The sequence below is a fragment of the Pelophylax lessonae genome, assembly GCF_965119305.1.
Source record: "Pelophylax lessonae genome assembly, chromosome: 3".
NCBI lineage: Eukaryota > Metazoa > Chordata > Amphibia > Anura > Ranidae > Pelophylax > Pelophylax lessonae.
Window position 1 is genome coordinate 195272474 of NC_138770.1, and position 22045 is coordinate 195294518.

At 43.4% G+C, this 22045-nt stretch overlaps 1 protein-coding gene across 4 annotated transcripts in view; it reads left to right on the forward strand.

The window, feature by feature from the left end:
* The window catches only part of YEATS2 (YEATS domain containing 2), a 198148-nt gene that overhangs the window by 85395 nt on the left and 90708 nt on the right, over positions 1-22045 (forward strand). For all 4 annotated transcript variants that reach the window (XM_082252197.1, XM_082252199.1, XM_082252196.1 and 1 more), the window contains exons 13-18: positions 3788-3895; positions 6636-6791; positions 9128-9386; positions 18443-18604; positions 19805-19914; positions 20013-20162. In XM_082252197.1, the coding sequence (XP_082108323.1) occupies positions 3788-3895; positions 6636-6791; positions 9128-9386; positions 18443-18604; positions 19805-19914; positions 20013-20162 (945 nt within the window). The remainder of the gene's footprint in view (positions 1-3787; positions 3896-6635; positions 6792-9127; positions 9387-18442; positions 18605-19804; positions 19915-20012; positions 20163-22045) is intronic.

A 22045-nucleotide genomic window follows, 5' to 3' on the forward strand; every position in this document is an offset into this window, starting at 1 on the left:
TTACGGGAACCATGTCCTGTAGTCTGATGAGACCAAGAAAAATGTATTTGGTTTAGATAGTGTCAAACGTGTTTGGTGGCAACCAGGTGAGGAGTACAAAGACAAGTGTGTCTTGTCTACATTTAAGCCAAGTCAGCCAAGCATGGTGGTGGGAGTGTCATGATTTGGGGCTGCATGAGTGCTGCCGGCATTGGGGAGCTACATTTCATTGAGGGAACCATGAATGCTAACATGTACTGTGACATACTGAAGAAGAGCATGATCCCCTCCCTTCGGAGACTGGTCCGCAGGGCAGTATTATAACATAATGACCCCAAACACACCTCCAAGATGACCACTGCCTTGCTAACGAAGCAGGGTAAAGGTGATGGACTGGCCAAGCATGTCTCCAGACCTAAACCCTATTGAGCAGCTCCATGATGTCATCATAGAGGAGTGGAAAAGGACTCCAGTGGCAACCCCTGAAGCTCTGGTGAACTTCATGCCCATGAGGGTTAAGGCAGGGCTGGAAAATAATGGTGGCCACGCAAAATGTTGTCATTTTGGGCCCAATTTGACATTTTTACTTAGGGGTGTACTCACTTTTGTTGCCAACGTTTTAGACATAATTGGCTGTTTGTTGAGTTATTTCGAGGGGACAGCAAATTTACACTGTTATACAAGCTGTACACTCACTACTTTACATTGTAGCAAAGTGTAATTTCTTCAGTGTTGTCACATGAAAAGATATAATAAAATATTTACAAAAATGTGAGGGGTGTACTCACTTTTGTGAGATACTGTGTGTAAAATATATATATATATATATATATATATATATATATATATATATATACACACACACACACACATTTTTGCAGATGGAACCCTTGCACTGACTGCAAATGCTGATTTACAAGTGATTTGTGTGTGTGTGTGTATGTATGTATGTGTGTATATATATATATATATATATATATATATATATATATATATATATATATATATATATATATATATATATATAGCAAGTGGTTAAATGAAATCATTTCTCCATCACCTTTGCTAAGTCTTTGACTAAATATAAAAAAAAAGGTGCTGAGGAGGTGCGGTTTTTTTTTAGTGCGGTTTTTATAACTGACCACAAATGCAGCAAGCAAGGTTTTTACCTCTACAATGGAAGTGCAGCGTACCAGTGCAAAGACATGCATAGAAATTAAAGGGATGCATTTTTCTTGTGCTAAAGGTGCCGATAATGGCTGACAATAAATTCATATTTAAATTATATATAATTGGCGGCGTTATCTTGTCGCTCTCCTTACTTGCTTGGTCCACAAAGATAAGGTGGTCCTTTGCCCCCATCTGTTGTTCCTTCCAAAAGTTGTCTCTGATTTCCATTTGAATGAGGACATTGTGTTGCCTTCCATATGTCCCAGGCTAAAACATTCTAAGGAAACTGTGTTTCATGCCCGGGATTGGGTTTCGGGCAATTCGAGTGTACCTGGCAGCTACGGAGTTTTTTAGGAAGTCAGACTCCCTGTTTATGCTTACGGATGGGCCTCGAAAGGGACTGTCTGCTTCTTCTGCGAATATTTCCAGATGGATCAGAAAGACGGTGACTCAGGCCTATTCTATCAAGGGTCAGGTTCCTCCTTTCCCTGTAAGGGCGCACTCTACTCGGGCACTCAGTACCCTACTGGGCCTTCCGTCTTCAGCCATCAGTGACGCAGGTTTGCAAGGCAGCCACCTGGCCAATGGTGCACACTTTCACAAAATTCTATAAAGTGGATGTGTTGACATGCTTATTTTGGCCACAAGGTTTTGCAGGCTGCTGTTTAGAGGACCTGTTCCCTCTTTGGAGGTGTACTGTTTTCAGGTGGGCTCCAGATGTTTTTTTTGGTTGAGCTCCTGTTACCTGGTTGGCTATGGTTTAGCCTGGGGAATTTTTTCTTGCTATTCCCACCCCTCATGTTTGACACTGCTTTGGGACATCCCAATGATCAAGAAGATCCGGAGCTGTGTCTGTCAGTGAACGAAAGAGAAAATGGGATTTTTGACTTACCGTAAAATCCATTTCGCTGATGTTCAATGGCGGACACAGCATCCACCCCTCCATGGAGTTATAATACTTCTGACGCTGCTTTTAACAAAACTGAGTACCTATAGCAGAGAGGGAGAGAGTATACCTCCTGGGACTGCCCATAGGCGTAGTCAGTCTTTTTTTCTGCCTAGTATCCTACTCCTGTAGGGGGCAGTATAATCCAATGGTTAAGAAGATCAGGAGCTGCGTCCATCATTGAACATCAGAGAAATGGGATTTACGGTAAGTCAAAAATCCCATTTTTATGTAAGTCTAATGCCTGTTTTTTTTGTTGTTTCCTTATTAGTCTGTTAAACTCCTCACCAATTGTGCCTCAAATCCACAGGTGACCTGGCATTAGGTTTGGGGTGTTCTCATACTTTTACTCCTGATATAATTTTAATTTACTGAATAGCCAAATTAAATGTATAGACTTGTGGAATTCCAATCAAATGCTAACTAAGCCTAAACCTACTCCCATCCCATTCTAATCCTATTTTATCGACCCTGTGAAAAGAAAGATCTGTTCACTTATTCTGAGGAAGCTCCGATCCAGTCACATGATCAGGGTTCAGTGTAGCGAAAAGGACAGCCAACAACAGATGTCCCTTAGTTAGTGGTGGAATAGCCTTAGACTGGGGGTGGGAGTAGGTTGAGGCTTAGCTAGTTTTTGACTTTACTTGCACTGTACATTTTGGACAATTAATTATACATGCTTCCATCTGTATGTGTAAGTCCCCCAAAGTGTTTACTACTGCTTTAAGAAGAATATCAAAGTCTTTGATCATTATTTTAATAAATGGTTCCCCCATGCAGGTTTAGGTCACAATGTACTAGTATGCACTGTGTATACTAGTACGTTATGACAAACTTACTTGCAGAGGGAGCCCTACAGCGCTGCGCTGTCACGGCTTTCGTTGGTCTCCGGCAGCTTCCATCTTAACTGGTCTTCCTTCCGGGTTCCCTATCTTCAGCCGCTTGAATGACTGGGCCACAGGTGATGTCACTCGCATGTATGCACATGGAGTCACATTGCCGTAGCACAGAAAGAAGGCTGTAAATGTTGTCTGAGCCGCGCATGTGCCACTCAGATCACATTACCCGCTGACAGGCCCTCTATGTCTCTTCTGTTCTAAAAACCCTGTCAGACTATTTTTAGATTTCAGGCCTTTACTACCGCTTTAACGGTTTTGTTAACTTGATAATAAAATTAACCTATATGGTGAGAAGCCCCATATATTTCATATAGCACTGTGTGTGCCTTGTAGTAAGAGCATTATTGACATTATGAGCAAGAATAGGTAGTCCTACTCCATGAGAACTGTCTTTTTCTCTGTACCCAGTTGATCCATGTAGGTATGGTAAGGTCTTCTACATGTCCTGATTGTAAATGCCTTATTACCCATTTTTGCCTCTGATTATTCCTCGGGAAATATTATTTCCAGCAGTGTTTGCCTATATATGAAGCTGGGCAATTTCCACACATTGGACAATCCCAGGGGTATCAATTTTGGTAATTTTTTTCCAAGTTTGTCAAAACATTCTACCATTCTTTTGCAGGTAATTTGTGCCACTGTAATCCATTGTTTGTCATGGAGGGAAATAAATGTTTCTTAAAGTGACATTTTTTTCTCTCCGCTACAGCATACCAGCTCTCTATTTAATGTTTAGTAATGTTGCCATGTATAGTCTTATGTCTTGTATTATATCATTTTTTTTTTTTTGTAGCAGGAGGAAACCCTGTTTGCTGCAATGCCTCCACTTTGTCCTATTGGAAGTCACTCAAAATCTCAGAGCCCTAAGCCTGTTGCTGGAGGGCTTGGTGCTTTCACAAAGGTATGTTTGTGAAGGTTCCCATTTATCTAGTTAATGGATATTTACACTTGTGTGGACTTGCAGTTTGACAATTCACAAACCTCTGACCAATTTTAGTGTCCCTTTGGGAAGTTACAACTTCTCTATTTGTCCTTGTGGCCAGTGGCATTTGGTCTGAAAGTGAAGGAAAAGCTAGAATTTTGATCCAACGTTAAAACTAGAAGGGAGAGGAAATTTCCCAACAGGGACACATTGGTGATAGCTGTCAAATCAAAGCGTTCTGTCTGGTGACTATAAACGAGTGTGTTAGTAGAGGAGACATATCTGTTACATAGGAAGGAATTGTATACTGTATCATTGGAGCTCTAGTTGCCTGGTTTATTCAGCTCAGCTTGCACACCAGTACACCCACTATGTAATATATCAATTTTTACTTTTCCGCTATAAACCTGTTTATTAGGCTATAACATTGTCATTACTCATGACAATAGACAATATATTTAAATGAAATCAAAAAGTAACAAAACCAAAAACACTTTTTTTTTTCTACGTGTAGTGTTAGTTTTAATAAAAATTACTGTTACTTTAAATAAAAAGTACAATGTCATTCTCTATGCCTCATGCACACTGCAACTCAAAGAAGCTGCTTCTTTTGAGCTTTTTTTTTTTTTCCTACCTGTTACTTCCCTCCATGTTCGCCTTTGTGTCCATGCACGATAGGCGTTTTCATTAGTTTAGTGGCTGGGGAGTTTACAGGCATGAAAAAAAAACCTTTGCTTTTGCGTTTTGGAGAGGAGGTTTTGGGCATAAAAAGTACTCCTTGTATTATTATAATATAATAATAATAATAATAATAATAATAATAATAATAGTACTCCTTGTAAATAACCTTGTTAACACACACAAACCCTAGGTGTGTTCCTGAGTTAATGCATTCTAATGGCCAGAATTCTGGGCAATAGAATGCATTAACGCCAGATGTGAGAACATGCGCTAATACACGGTAATGCCCATGCAAAATTCAACTTTTTTACTGCGTTTTTGCTGCTGCTAAACTCCTGTCGGATAAAAAAGAATCAAGACCATACAGGGGTTGATTGACTAAAACTGGAGACTGAAAAATCTGGTGCAGCTTCGCATAGAAAACAATCGGCTTCCAGGTTTTTTGTCAAAACTTAAAGTGGAACTTCACCTAAAAGAGGAAGTTTTGCTTGTTTGAATCATCCCCCCCTCCACTGCCACGTTTAACACTTTGTGGAGGGGAGCGGGTACCTGGTTTTGACAGGTATCCACTCCCACTTCTGGTCAGATGCGCCACTGCGATCTGAGCCATAGATTACTGCCAGTTTCCCTCACTTGAGATGTCGGTGCCTGCTTGGGTAAGGACATTGCTGAATCCCATGGACCGGTAAGTGTCCTTATATTTGAAGCTGCTAACTTAATTTTTGGGGGGGGAACCTTTAGCTCCTCTTTAATTGAACAAGCTGAAGTTAGAAGCTGATTGCCTACCATGCACAGCTGCACCAGATTTTGCACTTTCCAGTTTTAGTAAATCAACCCTACAGTGTGCATGAGGCCTAAATTGACCTATTAAAATAGTATTAAAATTAGGTTTCTGGTACAAAGCATTCAATAGTTATGAACTAATGTTTTTTTAAATGCAGCAAAAAAAAAAAAAAACTAAACAAAACAAATGGCAATAAAAAGTATAAATATTAATGGTTAGAAAAATAGAAATAAGCAAAAAAAAATAAGTAAGGGGAAGGAGGAGTTAGTTACAACTGATCACAGAGGGTAAAAAAGTGGTTAAATAGGAAATATATATTTTTTAATTGGCAGGTTGGTTTAAAACGGAACTACATCTCAGAACCACAAACTGAAAATCTTATTTAATTTTTGTTTGATATTCAAAACAAACTTCCCCCTTCTATCCATGTCTCCAAGCTTTAGTTTGCTGAGAAATCACTTTGAAAAACAACCCCCTAGCCATCTTGTTTAAGAGCAGATTATTTATGTAGCATTCACTTCCTCGAATCCATCTGCCCTTAGCTCAAGCATGCAAGCAGGAGATGGCAGAATGCAGATGCGCTTAGCTGAGGAAGGCCCTTCTCCCCTCTTCCAGGTGAAAGAAGAGAAAATAAAATGAGAGTTTTTATTTCCACCTTAACTGCCATCATTTGCAGGTCAAGCTCATCTGTGTAATCTGCAGAGTAATGAAACTAAACTATATTGCTCCTTTTGTATATCTCTATCTCTTTTGAACATTGTTTATAAACACTTTGTCACAGTAGATATTTATTTTTTTCCCGGCAGCAGCCTCTACATTCTACAGCTGCTGTTTGTACACATCAACTCCCTGCTTCTGACAGCTGGAAACTGCCAGCAAATGCAGTTGGGGGATTGGTAGCAGGGCACGACAAGGTATACTGTGCACAACTTGTGTGCCTTATTAGGTTTTTTGGCCACGTGCATCACACCCTGTGTCCACAACCGCTTAATGCATCTGGTTACATTGCTCACGTGGCTGTACAGAAAGGAACACCCTTTTTGGGTGCCACTGAGCTGTTCTAATTTCATGAATGCTAGTTATTTTACAGTGATGGGTGTAGCCTACTACAGTGGAATATGACATTTTATATTAACAAATAGTTTTTGGACACTGTAAGGGCGATAACCCATTTCTATATACCGTTCTAATCATTGTGTCATAATCTGCTGGAACTAAAAAAATATTTAGATGGATTTTTTTTTTAATTATCAGGTGATTATAAAACAAGAGCCTGTTGAAACTTCTCAGCAGCAGCAAGAAACTCCTTCAACATCGCAACCATCAGTCCAACAAATCGTAACTGTGAAGGGTAACCAGATGATTGCTGTATCGCCCCAAAAGCATCTCGGCAATCCTGAAGGGGCTAAGGTAATTAAAGGAGATGTGGTAACAGATGCAGAACTGTCGTTGTTGGTTGTAGGGCAATTCGGTCCTAGGTGTGCTATTAAGCTGGCTTTAGATGAACTTCAAATGACTTTGCAGCAATGATGAGACTCATTGTGAAATGACGCATCTTTAGCACACTATGGGTAATTACACTTAATAAAATTATAAACGCAATGCTTTTGTTTTTGCCCCCATTTTTCATGAGCTGAACTCAAAGATCTAAGACTTTTTCTATGTACAAAAAAATACCTATTTCTCACAAATATTGTTCACAAATCTGTCTATATCTGCGTTAGTGAGCACTTCTCCTTTTCCGAGATAATTCATCCACCTCCCAGGTGTGGCATATCAAGATGCTGATTAGACTGCATGATTATTGCACAGGTGTGCCTTAGGCTAGCCACTCTAAAATGTGCAGTTTTACTGTATTGGGGGGTCCCCGAAAACCAGTATTTGGTGTGACCACTATCCATTTGCCTCACGCAGTGCAACACATTTCCTTCGCATTGAGTTGATCAGGTTGTTGATTGTGGTTTGTAGAATGTTGGTCCACTCCTCTTCAATAGCTGTGCGAAGTTGCTGGATATTGGCAGGACCTGGGACATGCTGTCTTATATGCCAATCCAGAGCATCCCAAACATGCTCAATGGGTGACATGTCCGGTGAGTATGTTGGCCTTGCAAGAACTGGGATGTTTTCAGCTTCCAGGAATTGTGTACAGATCCTTGCAACATGGGGCCGTGCATTATCATGCTTCAACATGAGGTGATGGTCGTGAATGAATAGTACAACAATGGGAATGTGGATCTCATCACGGTATCTCTGCATTCAAAATGCCATCAATAAAATGCACCTATGTTCGTTGTCCATAACCTACTCCTGCCCATACCATAACCCCACCACCACCATGGGCCACTCAATCCACAACGTTGACATCAGCAAACCGCTCACCCACACGACGCCATACACGCAGTCTGCCATCTGCCCTGTACAGTGAAAACCGGGAATCATTAATGAAGAGAACAGTAGGTTACGGTGACGAACTGCAGTCCGGTCGAGACCCCGATGAGGACGAGGAGCATGCAGATAAGCTTCCCTGAGATGGTTTCTGACAGTTTGTGCAGAAATTCTTTGGTTATGCAAACCGATTGTTGCAGCAGCTGTCCGGGTGGTGGCTGGTACAGACGATCTTGGAGGTGAAGATGCTGGATGTGGAGGTCCTGGGCTGGTGTGGTTACACGTGGTCTGCGGTTGTGAGGCCGGTTGAATGTACTGCCATATTCTCTGAAACGCCTTTGGAGGCGGCTTATGGTAGAGAAAGGAACATTCAATTCATCAAACAGCTCAGGTAGACATTCCTGCAGTCAGCATGCCAATTGCACGCTCCCTCAAAACTTGTGACATCAGTAGCATTGTGCTGTGTGATAAAACTGCACATTTTAGAGTGGCCTTTTATTGTGGCCAGCCTAAGGCACACCTGCCATGCTGTCTAATCAGCATCTTGATGTGCCACACCTGTGAGGTGGATGGATTATATCGGCAAAGAAGTGCTTTCTAACACAGATTTAGACAGGTTTGTGAACAATATTTGAGAGAAATCGGCCTTTTGTGTACATTGAAAAAGTCTTAGATCTTGAGTTCAGCCCATGAAAAATGGGGGGCAAAAACAAAAGTGTTGCATTTATAATTTTGTTCAGTGTATGTTTTAGGAGCTGCAAGCTGTTGAAATATTATGTCTATTTAGCAAAAGTTGATAGTTACCTAGTTGGTCAGGTTGAATAAAAGACACAAGTCTATCTAGCTCAGTTCATAGTCTAAGTTTGTGACGGCATCAGTGGACCTCCCAGGGTGGCAGAACAATCATGTTAACCATAAAGTTAGTAATACTGCCTTTTCACCCTCCCTCCCCCCCAGCTTTTACCCCTTTGGCGCCAGCCGTACACAAATATGCAACCTCTCGGCGCCTGATCCCTTGCCCCCAATACACCTGCGTGCTCCTTGCACAGTTACCATTGCCTAACCAAATGATTTTGGACCACGTGGCAGCTAATCGCAGCGGTCACGTGATTTTAATCCTCACCCTGCCTCCCGCCATCATAAACCTCTTAAAGGTTCAGGAGGCGCCGGCACGAAGAGGTTAAGCAGTGATAAAAATGCTAAGGGCAAAATTGCTTAGTAACATGTTTTAAGGCATTATATTATTTAGTTTGTATGTGAACTATACTTTTTTTTTTTTTTTTTTAGTTTCTTAAAGGTCCTTAATGACAACGTAGATACTTTCTGGCTGATTTAATGTTTTTTTTTTTTTTTTTCTTTAGGTTGTTGGAATTCCTGTTGGATCTGCTGTACCAGCATCAATTAAACCATCTGTGACTATAAGTGGTGGGCAGATCCTTGTTGCCAAATCCAGCTCTTCAGCTGCCAAGGCAGTGGGGGCCAAACAGATGGTAGCTCAAGGTGTGGCCAAAGCTGTTGTTAGCAGTGGAAGTGCCAATGTTTTAACACAATCCTCACAAAACTTAACAAAAGCACAAGTTGCATCTGCTGTATCAGCAAAAACTGGAACCCAAGGGTCAGGTATTGTCAAAATTTTCTGCTCATTAATGCTGATTTGTGTAAATTATTTTAACTTTTAATAACTCCCAAAGAGTTTTTTTTTTTTTTTTTTATCTGCTGGCACACAAGGAGTTGAGTGCATGGAGAAGTATGTTACCTCCTAGAGCACTTTCATTATTTTCTTTACAATTTACTGTTTCACTAAGTGCCGAGAGTATAGCTATAACTGTACTTCTGGGGCACCGATATTCTAACTCAGAGTGTCCTACACAGCAGCCATAGCATCTTTTGCAGCTGCACCTCAGACCCCTCTGCTCATTGCCCAGTCTCTGAATGCTTTGCATTATGTAAACCCATTCACAAAATCCAAAGCTTTCTGTTAATAACCAGGGCTTGAGAAGGGTCGGGCAGAGTGACTTCAGAGTGCAATACTATCTAGGCTCGGTGAACTAGTAAATTGTAAACAAGAGTGAGATTCAGGAAGTGGCATGCACCTCCTTGCACTTAACTCTTTGTATACAGCAAAATTTTAAATGCTTATTTTTTTTCCTGCACTTCTTTATATATAAGAAAAAAATGCAATGACTTGGCGTTGGGTGGAGGTTAATTAGGGCATCTTCTCCTTACTGCTGATAATGTGTGAGGTTGCAAAAATTATGTTCGCTATACTGATTTCCATCAAATGACCGGCATTGAGATTTTGGTATACAAACATCACTCCCTCAGAAATGGGTGCAAACTTTAAATTCCATACTCTCTACCAAACTAAAATGAACAAACTCTTTCAGGTTCATTTATTTCTCTTAAAATTGCTTGAAAAAATTGTTTCATAAAAATTTCTATAACATATAATTGATACTATCCCTTTTGTAATGCAAGGCATAACATATCTTTCGTTTTCAAAAACAAATTATATTAGGAGACCTGTGTTTACAAAAGCTTAGATTTGATATGAGTAATCTTGGAAATTTTGGTGACAGCTGACCGGCTAACTGTAAAAGGGACATCAGTCCCAACATTTGCTGACCTGCGCTGCTAATCAGTGCCCACTAGTGCTGGTAATCAGTGCCCATCAGTGCCTCATCATCCATGTCATCCATCAGTGCTGCCTGTCAGTGCCTCCTAAACAGTAACACCTATCAGTGCCCCCCATCAGTGCAGCCTCATCAGCGCACATGAAAAATTATCTGTTTGCATTATTTTTTAACCAACTACGAAGAAAAAAATTATTTATTTTTTTCAAATTCTTCGGTCTTTTTTTGTTAAGCAAAAAATAAAAAAACCCAGTGGTTATTAGCCACATCAGCCCGTGCTCTGGGTCTGGGGCACACATGCCGGTGACCTGCTTCCACTGCGTTTGGACACAGTGGGAGCCAATCACTGGGTTTGGCAGATGCAACGTCTGGTGGGACCCGCAGATCGTTTGGAGGGGAGGCAGAACGGCAGTCTGCCTATGTAAACAAAGCAGACCGCTGTTCTGTCAGAGAGGAAGAGGAGATCTTGTTTTTTCTGCAAAGCAGAAACACAGATATCTTCCTCCAGTTAGGCCACCCCACACACAGTTAGAAAGCACTTCCTAGGAGCACTCCTAACCCTTTGACTGCCCCTGGTGTTAACCCCTCTCCTGCCAGTGTCATTAGTACAGTGACATTTTTTTTTTAGCACTGATCACTGTATTGGTGTCACTGGTCCCACTGGTGTCGCAGTCCCGTTTAAAACTCGCTGATTGTTGGCATTACTAGTAAAAATAATAACTCCATAAATCTGTTCCATAGTTTGTAGACACTATACCGTTTCCGCAAACCTGTCAATATACATTTATTGGGATTTTTTTTTACCAAAAATATGTAGCATATTGGCCTAAATTGATGAATAAACTAGATTTTTTTTACATTTTTTTTATTGGGTATGTTTTATAGCATAAAGTAAAAAACATTGTCTTTTTTTCTTTCGTTAATAGATGGACACAGCTCCATATCTTCTTGACCAATGGGTTTATGCTGTTTTCCATAGGAGTAGGACACTAGGCGGGAAAAAAAATTTGACCACTCCTATAGGGCATTCCCAGGCGGTAAACTCCCACTTCCTGCTATAGGACTTCAGTTTTTTTCTGCCTAGTCAGGAGTAGGGAACTGGTTCCTTGCTGGGCTCTCTGGTCCTAGCATTTTTTTTTTTTCCGTTTTTTTAAATTACATTTTTTCTTATTATTTTCTGTTCCTGTGAGAACTACAATCAACTGCCGGACTGGGTGAAGTACTGGATATCCTAGATCCTTACAGTCTTCCCAGTCTGGCCAGCGAGTGCAACCTGGCCTTAGCTCCGTGCTGGGTTGGCTGCGACATAGCCCCACTGGACAGGGCTGGCCAGTGAGTTAAACATCTCGCGAGGACGCATAGCCCTGGTCACGATCCTAGTCATGACCTGTGGCGCAGAGTACCCCTGGCCTGTAGCACCTCCAGATGGTGGTTGGTCTGCCTGGAGTGGTGCCCGCTTGGTCCCTTGGTGCAGTAAGTAGTGTCCCCCTGCCCCTCTGGTGGCCCCTCGGAGTGGACGTGGGCCCCTCCCTGGTTTCATCGGACCCTCCAGTGCCCTTCCTTCCCACTTTTACGCTCCCCCTAAGCTCCCCTAAGCGCTTTGCTAGAAGGTATCCATTTGAAGAGTCCCTGCTAAAGAAACTGACAGCACCACCAGGGGTGGACTCTCAGGTTTCCAGGTTGAATAAAGCTACCCTCCTTCCAGTGGAGGACTCTCCCCTCTTTAAGGACCCCTTTGACAAGAGAGCTGAATATCTGGTACGATCTCCTTTCACTATGGCCGGTTCTATTCTGTGGCCAGTGTTTGCCATAGCCTTGGTTTCACAGACATTAACGGAATAGGCGAAGCTCCTGCGCCAGGATTTGGAACGTGGTCAACCTCTTCCTGACCTGGTGGACCAGTTGGTCCAGGGGTTGCAGTATATCTGTGATGCCTCTGGATGCGGCCTCTATAGCCTGCCGGGTATCCATGGTGGCGGTGACTCTGCGCCACATGATATGGCTCAAATACTGGTCTGTGGTCCAGGCTTTCAAGAAGGTATTGACTGATCTCCCTTTTGTAGGAGACCGCTTGCTCGGAGCTTCAATGGAGGAGATCATTAAGGGTCTTACAGGAGGTAAGAGTACTCTGCTTCCGCAGTCTGCCAGGAGTAAAGAGACTCGTCGCATGTGTGGTCCTTTTTTCTCAGCCCATAAGTAGTCCTTTCCTCCTTAGGGATCTAAGGACCAGGGATCAAAATCCACCCGTAACCCCACAGCGGGTTCCAAAAGGCCCTTGCCGAGTAAGTCAAGAGCGGGCCCCTCTGGGACCGCAGACAAGCTCGCTTCTGCCTGAAGGGGCGCCCTTACTCGTACTTGGGGTGGGGGGAACATCTTTGCTTCTTTCCAGATCCGTGGACCACCTGATTTCAAGACAAATGGGTCCACGAGTTGATTCGGTCCAGGTACAAGATCGAGTTTTGGTCCTTGCCTTCCAATCTGCGTTTGTCCCTAGATCGTCTACAAGGTCTTCTTGGGGCGGTACAGGATCTGCTGTCACAGGGGGTCATTGTACCGGTTCTGGAATCGGAACGCTTTCAGGGGTTTTATTCAAACCTGTTTACTGTTTCCAGGAAGGAAGGCCAGGTCCGTCCCATTCTGGATCTCAAGGCTTTGAACCGCTTTGTGCGGGTTCAGAAATTTCAAATGGAGTCCATTCCCACAGAGATGGCATCACTTCATCAAGGGGGTTTCCTGGCCTCTATCAATATCAAATGACGCTTTCCTTCATATCCCAATATATATCGGGCATCAGCGTTTTCTTCATCTTGCCGTGGGCGAGGAGCACTATCAATTCATGGCATTACCCTTTGTTCTCGCCTCGGCTCCTCGGCTGTTTACAAAAGTATTGGCTTTACTGAGGCAGAAGGGGATTGCGGTGCTGGGGTACCTGGACGATCTCCTGTGAGCAGAGTCTACGAATGCCCTGAAAGACTATCTGGACATTTTGGTGCGAACTTTGCAAGAGTTTGGATGGCAATTGAATTCCTTAAAAACTGTTCTGTTTCCGTCCACAAAACTGGACTATCTGGACCTGACCCTGGACACAACCTTAGCACTGGTGTTTCTTCTGGAGGTGAAACTCAAGAAGTTACAGGATGCAACATGGCTCCTGCTGTCCAACTGGCGATCATCCCTCAGGACTTGCATTTAAGACCTGGGCTTTGTTGGTCTCCACCTTCAAGGCGGTTCCATTTGCTCAGTTCCATACCAGGTCTTTACAGAAGGAGATCCTTGTCAAATGGAACAAGAACCCACAGGCTCTAGACAATCTGATCCTGTTGAGCTGGAGTATGAGGAGATCCTTGATCTGGTGGCTCCGCTCTCCGGTGCTTCGACAGGGAAAATCCTTTCTCCCCCCTGTACTGAACGGTGGTCACAAAGGATGCCAGCCTCTCCAGATAGCGAGGTGTCTTGTGTACGGATCCGGCTCAGGGGGTTTGGACTCTGGAGGAGTCCAGTCTACCGATCAATATCCTGGAAATTCGGGTGATCAGGCTTTGCCTATTCCATTGGAGTGATCGTCTGCAGGGGCGCTTTGTGAGGATTCAATCGGACAATGCCACGGCCGTATCATATCTCAATCATCAAGGGGGCACCAAAAGTGCCTTAGTGGCCCGGGAAGTAGCTGGTATTCTAAGATGGTGAGAATGCCCTGTTCCAGCCATCTCTACTGTGTGTATTCTAGGAGTGGAAAATTGCCAGGCGGATTACCTCAGTTGGCAGAAGTTGGATCAGGGAGAATGGTCTCTCCACCTGGAGGTTTTTCATCAACTATGCCTCAGGTGGGGGACTCCCGATGTTGACCTGTTGGCCTCTCGTCTCAACAGGAAGGTGCAGAGGTTCGTTTCAAGGTCTTGTGATCCCCTGGCCGGCGCCACGGACGATCTTGTAGCTCCTTGTAGCCAATACCATCTAATGTACAAATTTCCACAGCTGCCTCTTCTGCCGAGACTTTTGTGAAGGATCGAGGCAGAAGGGATTCCGATCATCCTAATGGCACCGGACTGGCCTCGCAGGTCCTGGTACGCAGACCTAGTACGGCTGGTCGCCGATGTCCTCTGGAGACTCCCTCTCAGAGAAGATCTGTTAACTTGAGGACCAATCTTCCATCCTGCTTTACAGTCGCTGGCTTGGACGGCCTGGCTATTGAAAGCCAGGTGTTGAAGGATAGAGGGGTTTCTGAATCAGTGATTCCTACACTGTTAAAAGCTAGAAAATCTACTTTTAGGAAGATTGATCATTGAGTCTGAAGGGCATACATTACTTGGTGTGAGTCTCCTTCTTGTTGTCTTGTGGAGTTTCTCCAAAGAGGTGTAGATCACCGCTTGGCCTTGGGTACCATCAAAGGCCAGATATCCGTCTTGGCTATTTTCTTTCAATGCCCGTTGGCCACAAATTCCTTGGTCCAAACTTTTGTTCAGGGGGTCCGCCACATGGCTCCCTCTCTGCGGTCTCCGTTGCCTCCGTGGGACCTTAATTTGGGGTTCTCGGTTCTGAAGGAACTACCCTTTGAAAATATTTGTGAGATTCCTCTGCTTACTTTGACGTAGAAGGTAGCTTTCTTGGTAGCTATTACTTCTGCACACAGGGTGTCGGAGCTGGATGAAATGTCCTGTCGTTCACCTTACCTGGTGGTTCAGAGATAAGGCGGTGCAGTCGTTCCTTCCTAAAGTCGTCTTTGGTTTACATTTAAATTAAGACATTGTGTTGCCTTCTCTGTGTCCCAAGCCTAAGCATCCTAAAGAGATTGCCTAACATTCTTTGGATGTGGGTCGGGCAATCAGAGTGTACCTGGCAGCGACTGAGTCCTTCCAGAAATCTGATTCTTTATTTGTCCTTACAGATGGACCCCATAAGGGGATGGCCTCGTCTGCTGCGACCATTTCCAGATGGATCAGACAGACGGTGGTGCAGGCCTGTTCCATTAAGGGTCAGGATCTTCCTTTCCCTTTTAAGGCGCATTCTACGAGGGTGCTTAGTGCCTCCTGGGCCTTCCGTCATCAGGTGTCAGTGATGCAGGTATGGAAGGCGGCCACATGGTCGTCTGTGCACACTTTCACAAAATTGTATAAGGTGGATGTGTTGGCATCTGCAGATGCTTTTGGCCGCAAGGTTTTGAAGGCTGCTGTTGGAGATGTTTACTCCTCTTTGAGGGTGTATTTGTTTTTTTTTGTCAGTTGAGCTCCAGTTGTTCCTCGTTTAGCTCTTGTTTTGCCTGTTCGGCTTTGTTTAGCCTTTGGGAGGTGTGTTTTTTTTTTTTTTGCTGTATTAGAGCCGGTTCACACTGGGGCGACCCGTTCTAATAGGAGCGACACAAGTCGCTCCGACTTAGAAAAAGGGTCCAGAGCTTCTTTGGGGCGACCCGGAGCGACCTGCATTGACTGCAATTATATGAAGTCCGTGCCGGCCGCTCCGAGGTCGCGGTGCGAGCTGCGCGCCGCGACTTCACAGGTCGCCCGGCAAAGTCGGCTCGCCCCAGTGTGAACGGGGTCTTAGACTACGTTCACATCTTGGTGTTGCTATTACAGGCGTTTTTTCAGGCAATTTTTCAGGCATTTTTTCAGGCGTTGTTATGGGCGTTTTTGCAGGCGTTTTACAAGCGTTTTTTGTGCAGGCGTTTTTTAGATTGACTAGAGACCAATGGAAAACGCCTGTAATCTGCCCAAAAAGAAGCTCATGTACTTTTTTGAGCGTTGGGCGTTTTGCTCACGGCGTCAAAACGCTCAGATGTGAACAGGAGCCATTGAAATGAATAGGATTTGTCTTGTTGGGCGTTTTGAGAGCTGATCCTAGAGCAGAAAAACGCGCCCAAAACGCCTACATGTGAACGTAGCCTTATTCCCACCCCTCATGTTTGAGCCCTGGTTCACATTAGTGCGATCACGGAGATCGCATGTAATATGGCTGAATTCGCACCGCATCCGCACTAAACACGCACCTGACCCTTTTTTTTATCCGCAGCAGAATCGGATCACATAGTGGTTCACACTAGTGCGATCCGATTCTGTGCGAACTTGCAGATCGCACTGCGATATGCGATCGCAACTGGGGGTGTTGTTAACTTTTAGTTGACGCCCCCTGCGTATCGCATATGGCAGTGTGAACTGCCAGGGGTGCGGATGCGATGTGGGATCACGCTGCATATTCGCAGCGTTCCCGCATCGCTCAAATGTGAACCGGGACTGACGCTGATTAGGGACGTCTCTTCAGTCAAGAAGATATGGTGCTGTGTCCGTCAATAAAAGAAAGGGACTTTCTTACTGTAAAATACTGATGTTCTTTGACGGACACAGCATCCGTCCCTCTATTGAGTTGGGTTTTATGTTCTTCTGACACTGCTTGTTACAAAACTGAAGTCCTATAGCAGGAAGTGAGAGTATACCCCCTGGGACTGCCCTATAGGCGTGGTCAAATTTTTTTCTGCCTAATGTCATACTCCCATGGAGAGCAGCATAAACCCATCGGCCAAGAAGATATGGAGCTGTGTCCGTCATGTCTGTGTCCGTGTGAACATCAGAGAAAAGGATTTTACGGTAAGACAAAAATACAGTTTTTTTGTTTATAGCACAAAAAGTAAAAACTGCAGACAGGATTAAATACCACCAAAAGAAAGCTCTATTTGTGGGGAAAAAAAGGACGTCCATTTTATTTGGATAGAGCATCGCATATCTGCCTAATTGTCAGTTAGGGTAACGCAGTGCCGTATTGCAAAAAATGGCCTGGTCATTAAGGGGGTAAAACCTTCTGGGGCTGAAGTGCTTAAATACCCCCAAAACAAAGCTCTAGTTGTGTGAAACAAATTATAAAAATGTAATGGGGGTACAGTGCTGCATTACCGCACAATTGTCATTTAAAGTGTGACAGCGCTGAAAACTGAAAATTGGCCTGGGCAGGAAGGGGGTAAAAGTGCCCAGTAGGCAAGTGGATATTCAACAATCACTGTTTGGATTTAATTGGAGCTGTGGAGGATTTACCAACCCTTTTTCGTCTGGTGATAGTTCTTTAAGGATATTTATAGCACCCTTTGATGCATTTTTCCTATGTCTTTCTCTCCTATGGCAGGTCTTTTTTACATTTCTTTCTGCTTTCAACCTTATTCCATGTACCCCTGTTCCATTTTCCTGAAGGGATCAAACAGAACCCGTGTCTTCTGTCTTATATAGAAATCTCCCAGGTGTGCTCATTCCCTAGTAGAGAACTCTTGCTCAAACTATGTAGACTTTTACAGTCTTACACTAAAGAGCCAGTACACACGATACGAAAATCGGAAGGAAAATTTTGTCCAACGAACGATCTGCCTATTTTTGGATTGTTAGTATAGTGCTTTCGACAGCCGATTATGAATTTTCGGACTACAAAATCTGGATGTGCAGGCTATAAAATTTTTATCGTATGTCAACACAAATCCAATTCTTGTTTTAATTACCGTAGTACAGTTTTCGTCTGAAAAAAATCAGAAGAGAAAGACTAGGCATGCTCAGAAACGAAAGAACACCTACAAAACAATTCAACACATGACATCACTTCTGAAGTTGAATTTTGTCGTACGGTAAAATTCGTATGAAAGTAACCTCTTCACTTTCCACATCAGACTAGCATGCAACAGAAAACGGATGACAGATCGTTCGATAATCTGATCGTGTGTATGAGGCTTAAGTCAGAATGTTAAACGGTCTCGCCTAGCATTTCTACCCCACTCCAGAATCCAATTAATATTCGTGTTAGTGGTGTCCACGATCCTTTTTCAACTCTTTGTTCATGACTGACCATTAAAGGCAGCATCTTCCACTGTGTTTTCACACTGAATATTTTAAACAAATGCACCTAATTTCTGTATCTGAATATCTAAAATCTAAAGTCAGGGAAGGATCTAGAAAGCAAGATTATTAAAACCATTGAAAGAAATAGTTGCCCAGGGGGTGACTGCTTTTTTTCATGTTACAGTTCCTGTTTCTTTTTTTGGAAGTGATATAACTAACTTATTGTATTTAATTTTCACAGTAATGGCAACTCTACAGCTGCCATCCACAAATATAGGTAACTTGGCAAACCTACCTCCTGGCACCAAATTATACCTCACCACAAACAGCAAGAGCACTTCTGGTAAAGGAAAGCTGTTGCTTATACCTCAAGGCGCAATTCTGAGAGCTGCTAATACTGCAAGTAAGTGTACATACAGGTCCTCTACATATAGAATTTCACACATCGTGTATAATGTATATATGGCAGATGTTGTATTAGCATGGGTACATGTTTGAATGATTGATCAGGGAATACACTTGTGATGTCACTTCACACCCAAGCCATGTATTTATAATATTTTGACGAATTATATATTATTTATTGACATTTTATTTTGGCTCGCACACAGAATTTACCAGGTTCCGAAACATTTATAAATGTTTTGTTAAAGCTCGCTTTAGAGAGGGTCACCAATTATATTTTGTTGGTGCGTTTTTCAAATTAGGCTATATGACCAAGCCTTCCTAAGGTATAAAAGGCACCAGAGGTTTATAAATTTTTGTTTTTTGTAATTTTTTTTCGGTGACATTCCGTTTAAAATGTTACTAAACCCACAACAGTAAAAACAGTCTGCTTGTTATACTCACTGTGGAACTTAAGAGGTAATCCTCTACATTGTGTAAAAGGGTAATTCTCTGCATTGTGTAAAAAGGCTGTTTGATTCTGTCTTCTCTTATTCCTCCCCCCCCCCCCCTTCTTCCACAGTCCCCTGCTGATAGTACAGAGCCTTGGGGGCACTGCACATTCTCAGTTTGGTGTGTGTTGCTCGAGCATTTTTTTTTTTCTTGGGAGGGTGCATGTGATCGGCACAGGGCCAATTAGCACTGTCCAGACAAAGGGTCAGGGGTCCTGCAGAGACTCAGGATGGTCAGAGTAGAATGAAAATTCCTCCTACAAGCTTTAATCAGACACTAATAGAAGTCATAAGACTGCTATATACTGCTGATGAGAATAGATAAAGAAGAAAAGAAAAAAAGGTATTTAACAGTTTTAGATTTACTAAAATGATTGCATTTCCATATTCTGTGTACTGTGGGAGACCAGATATATTGAATGCAGGGGTCCTGGGTTTATTTACATCAAAGATAATACAGTGAATCTTTAACCTGTAAAATGACTTATTTAAATTATTTTTAAAACTAGAAATCCTATCTTTTAGATCGTCGCACACGTCATGTGTTTCTATTTGTTTTTGAGTTCTTGCATAAGGAAGCATTCATCCCTGAGTGATGCATGCTAATACAGTAGTTTATATAAATAGGTTTTGCATTCCGTTTTTGTACAAATGTTTCGCAATTTGTATTGATATTGTAATGTAAAGTAATCTTTAACATGTTCAAGGTCTGCAGTCGGGAGCATCCAGCAGTGGTGGCTCTGGTACAGCAGGAACTTCTACAGGGCTACCCCAACATCTCACCTACACATCCTATATTCTGAAACAGACACCTCAGGTCTGTATATTGCCACATGGAAAGAACTCCACATTTACTACAGCTTCTGTTTATTTTGTTGCCAATCGTGCTTAGTTTTGTTCATCTTTGTTTAACAGGGCACCTTTTTAGTCGGACAGCCATCTCCACAGACATCTGGAAAGCAAACCAGCTCGAATGTTGTGGTTCAGGGCAGCGGTGTGTCATCTGCACAGGGTCCGCAAACAATAAAAATAACAGCTGGACAGAAGAGCACACTGATTGCACAGGTAATGGTTTATTTCTAATTGGATGTGAGTAATGCATGTCATTTTCTAATTATCTGGCGGTGGTATGCTTGGTTCTGCTGCTTCACTGAACTTTACGTTAGTTTGCATTCATGTACTAATAATTATCTGCTACACAAGTAATATTTTTTGAAAATTAAGGAAAAATTCCCAATCACAATTAGTGATTGTAATGTGGACCTGGCTTGTGTATGCTTGAGCCAGAGCTGAGTTTTTCAATGAAGAATAGTGTAACAAAGGCATCATAATCAATTTATCTCATTTTTTATCTGACATGCATAGCACAGTAATATTTCTCTGTCGCTCATTGACAGACGTAGTCTTCTTGATTCACAAGAACTGGGTTATGTTGTCTCCGCAGGAGTAGGACTAGGCAGAAAGGAAAAAAACGTTCTGGCTCCACCCTAGGGGCAGTCCCAGAGGGTATATCCTCCCTCTCTCTGCTACAAGGCATCAGTTTTTTTTCTGTCTAGTCAGGAGTAAGGACCTAAGTTCCTTGCTGGGATCTCTGGTCCTGGCAAGATTTTTTTTTTAGAAAAAATATTTTTTAGGTAGTTTTTTCTCCAGTGTTTTTTCCTGTGAGATCTTCAAGCAAATACGCCGGACTGGGCGACACTAGTGGTCACCCCAGCTGGCCTACGAGCGCGCACAGACCATTGCATTGCGCTTGGTCGGCCGCGACACATTCAAGTAAGTATGCGGGGCCGGGCGACGGGCTGGATGTTGAGATCCAGTGGTCACCCCGGTTTCTGCCTACGAGCGCGTGCAGACCAGAGCTCCGCGCTGGGTCGGCCGCGACGGAGTCCCATTGGAGGGACTGACTTTGCGAGTTAAAAGTCTCGCTTGGACGCCAGGAACCAGAGAGTCGAGGCGTCCGGAGTGGTCCACAACCCCCCACCCCGGTGGAGAGGGTATTGTGAAGAGAGGGTGCCTGTCGGTTCGGTATGGTGAGTAAACGTTCCCTTTTTTCCTCGTTATGAGGCAGTATGAATTATGGGCCCCTCCATACATGGTCAGTATCTGTCTGACACTAAAAGTCCCCCTTGTAAATACAGCATGTGTTTGGTGGGAAGTGGACTTGGTTTGAGAGCTAACACTCTACCCAGCAGACTGTAGTATTACAGCAGACATAGGAGGTATAATCCTACCTTAATTGTAGTGTACCTCCTGCAGATCGATAAACCGCCATTTAGCAGAGATGCAGGTGGATGTGCTGGGAAAAACGATTTCGGCAGTCCGCCGCCATTTTGCCGTAGACGGGTGCATGAATGTCCTCAGGTCACGCCGACCGCCATGTTTTTGGAGTCTATTGTCTCCTGTATGGGGGCGGCCATGTTTGATGAGCCCAGCTACCTCGTGGAGAGCTGGGAACGCCGGAAGGCGTACACAGGGGGCGGAGCCACGTCCTTCTACCCGGGAAAACTAACACAGCTCTTTCCAGTCTGTAAAAGACAGACGCTGACTGCAGTTGGTTGGAAACTTCTCTGCATCAGGTGGTGAGCCTTGAGGGTCCCTCTCTCTCTCTGTGGGGATCGAGAAGCAGGTACTCTGAGGGGCGCTATTGCACTAGGGGGATACACATAAAAAAAAAAAAAGAGGTATTTTTTATTTAAAAAAAAAAAAAAAAAAAAAGTTTTTGTTTTTTCTGGCAGAGGTGTCCTGAATTAACATGGACCCTGCCACTCATGTATCTCCACCGGATCCCCTCGAGGTGTCTGCAGGATCCTCCAGCACCCCACTGACGGTTGAATCATTGTCAGCTATTATGGAAACTTTTGTGTCCCGGGTGGAAGTGGCTTGTCAGGGACGGCGCGCAAGAAAGCGACCCCCGCCTAACCCCTTATTATCTGAAACTTCGGATTCAG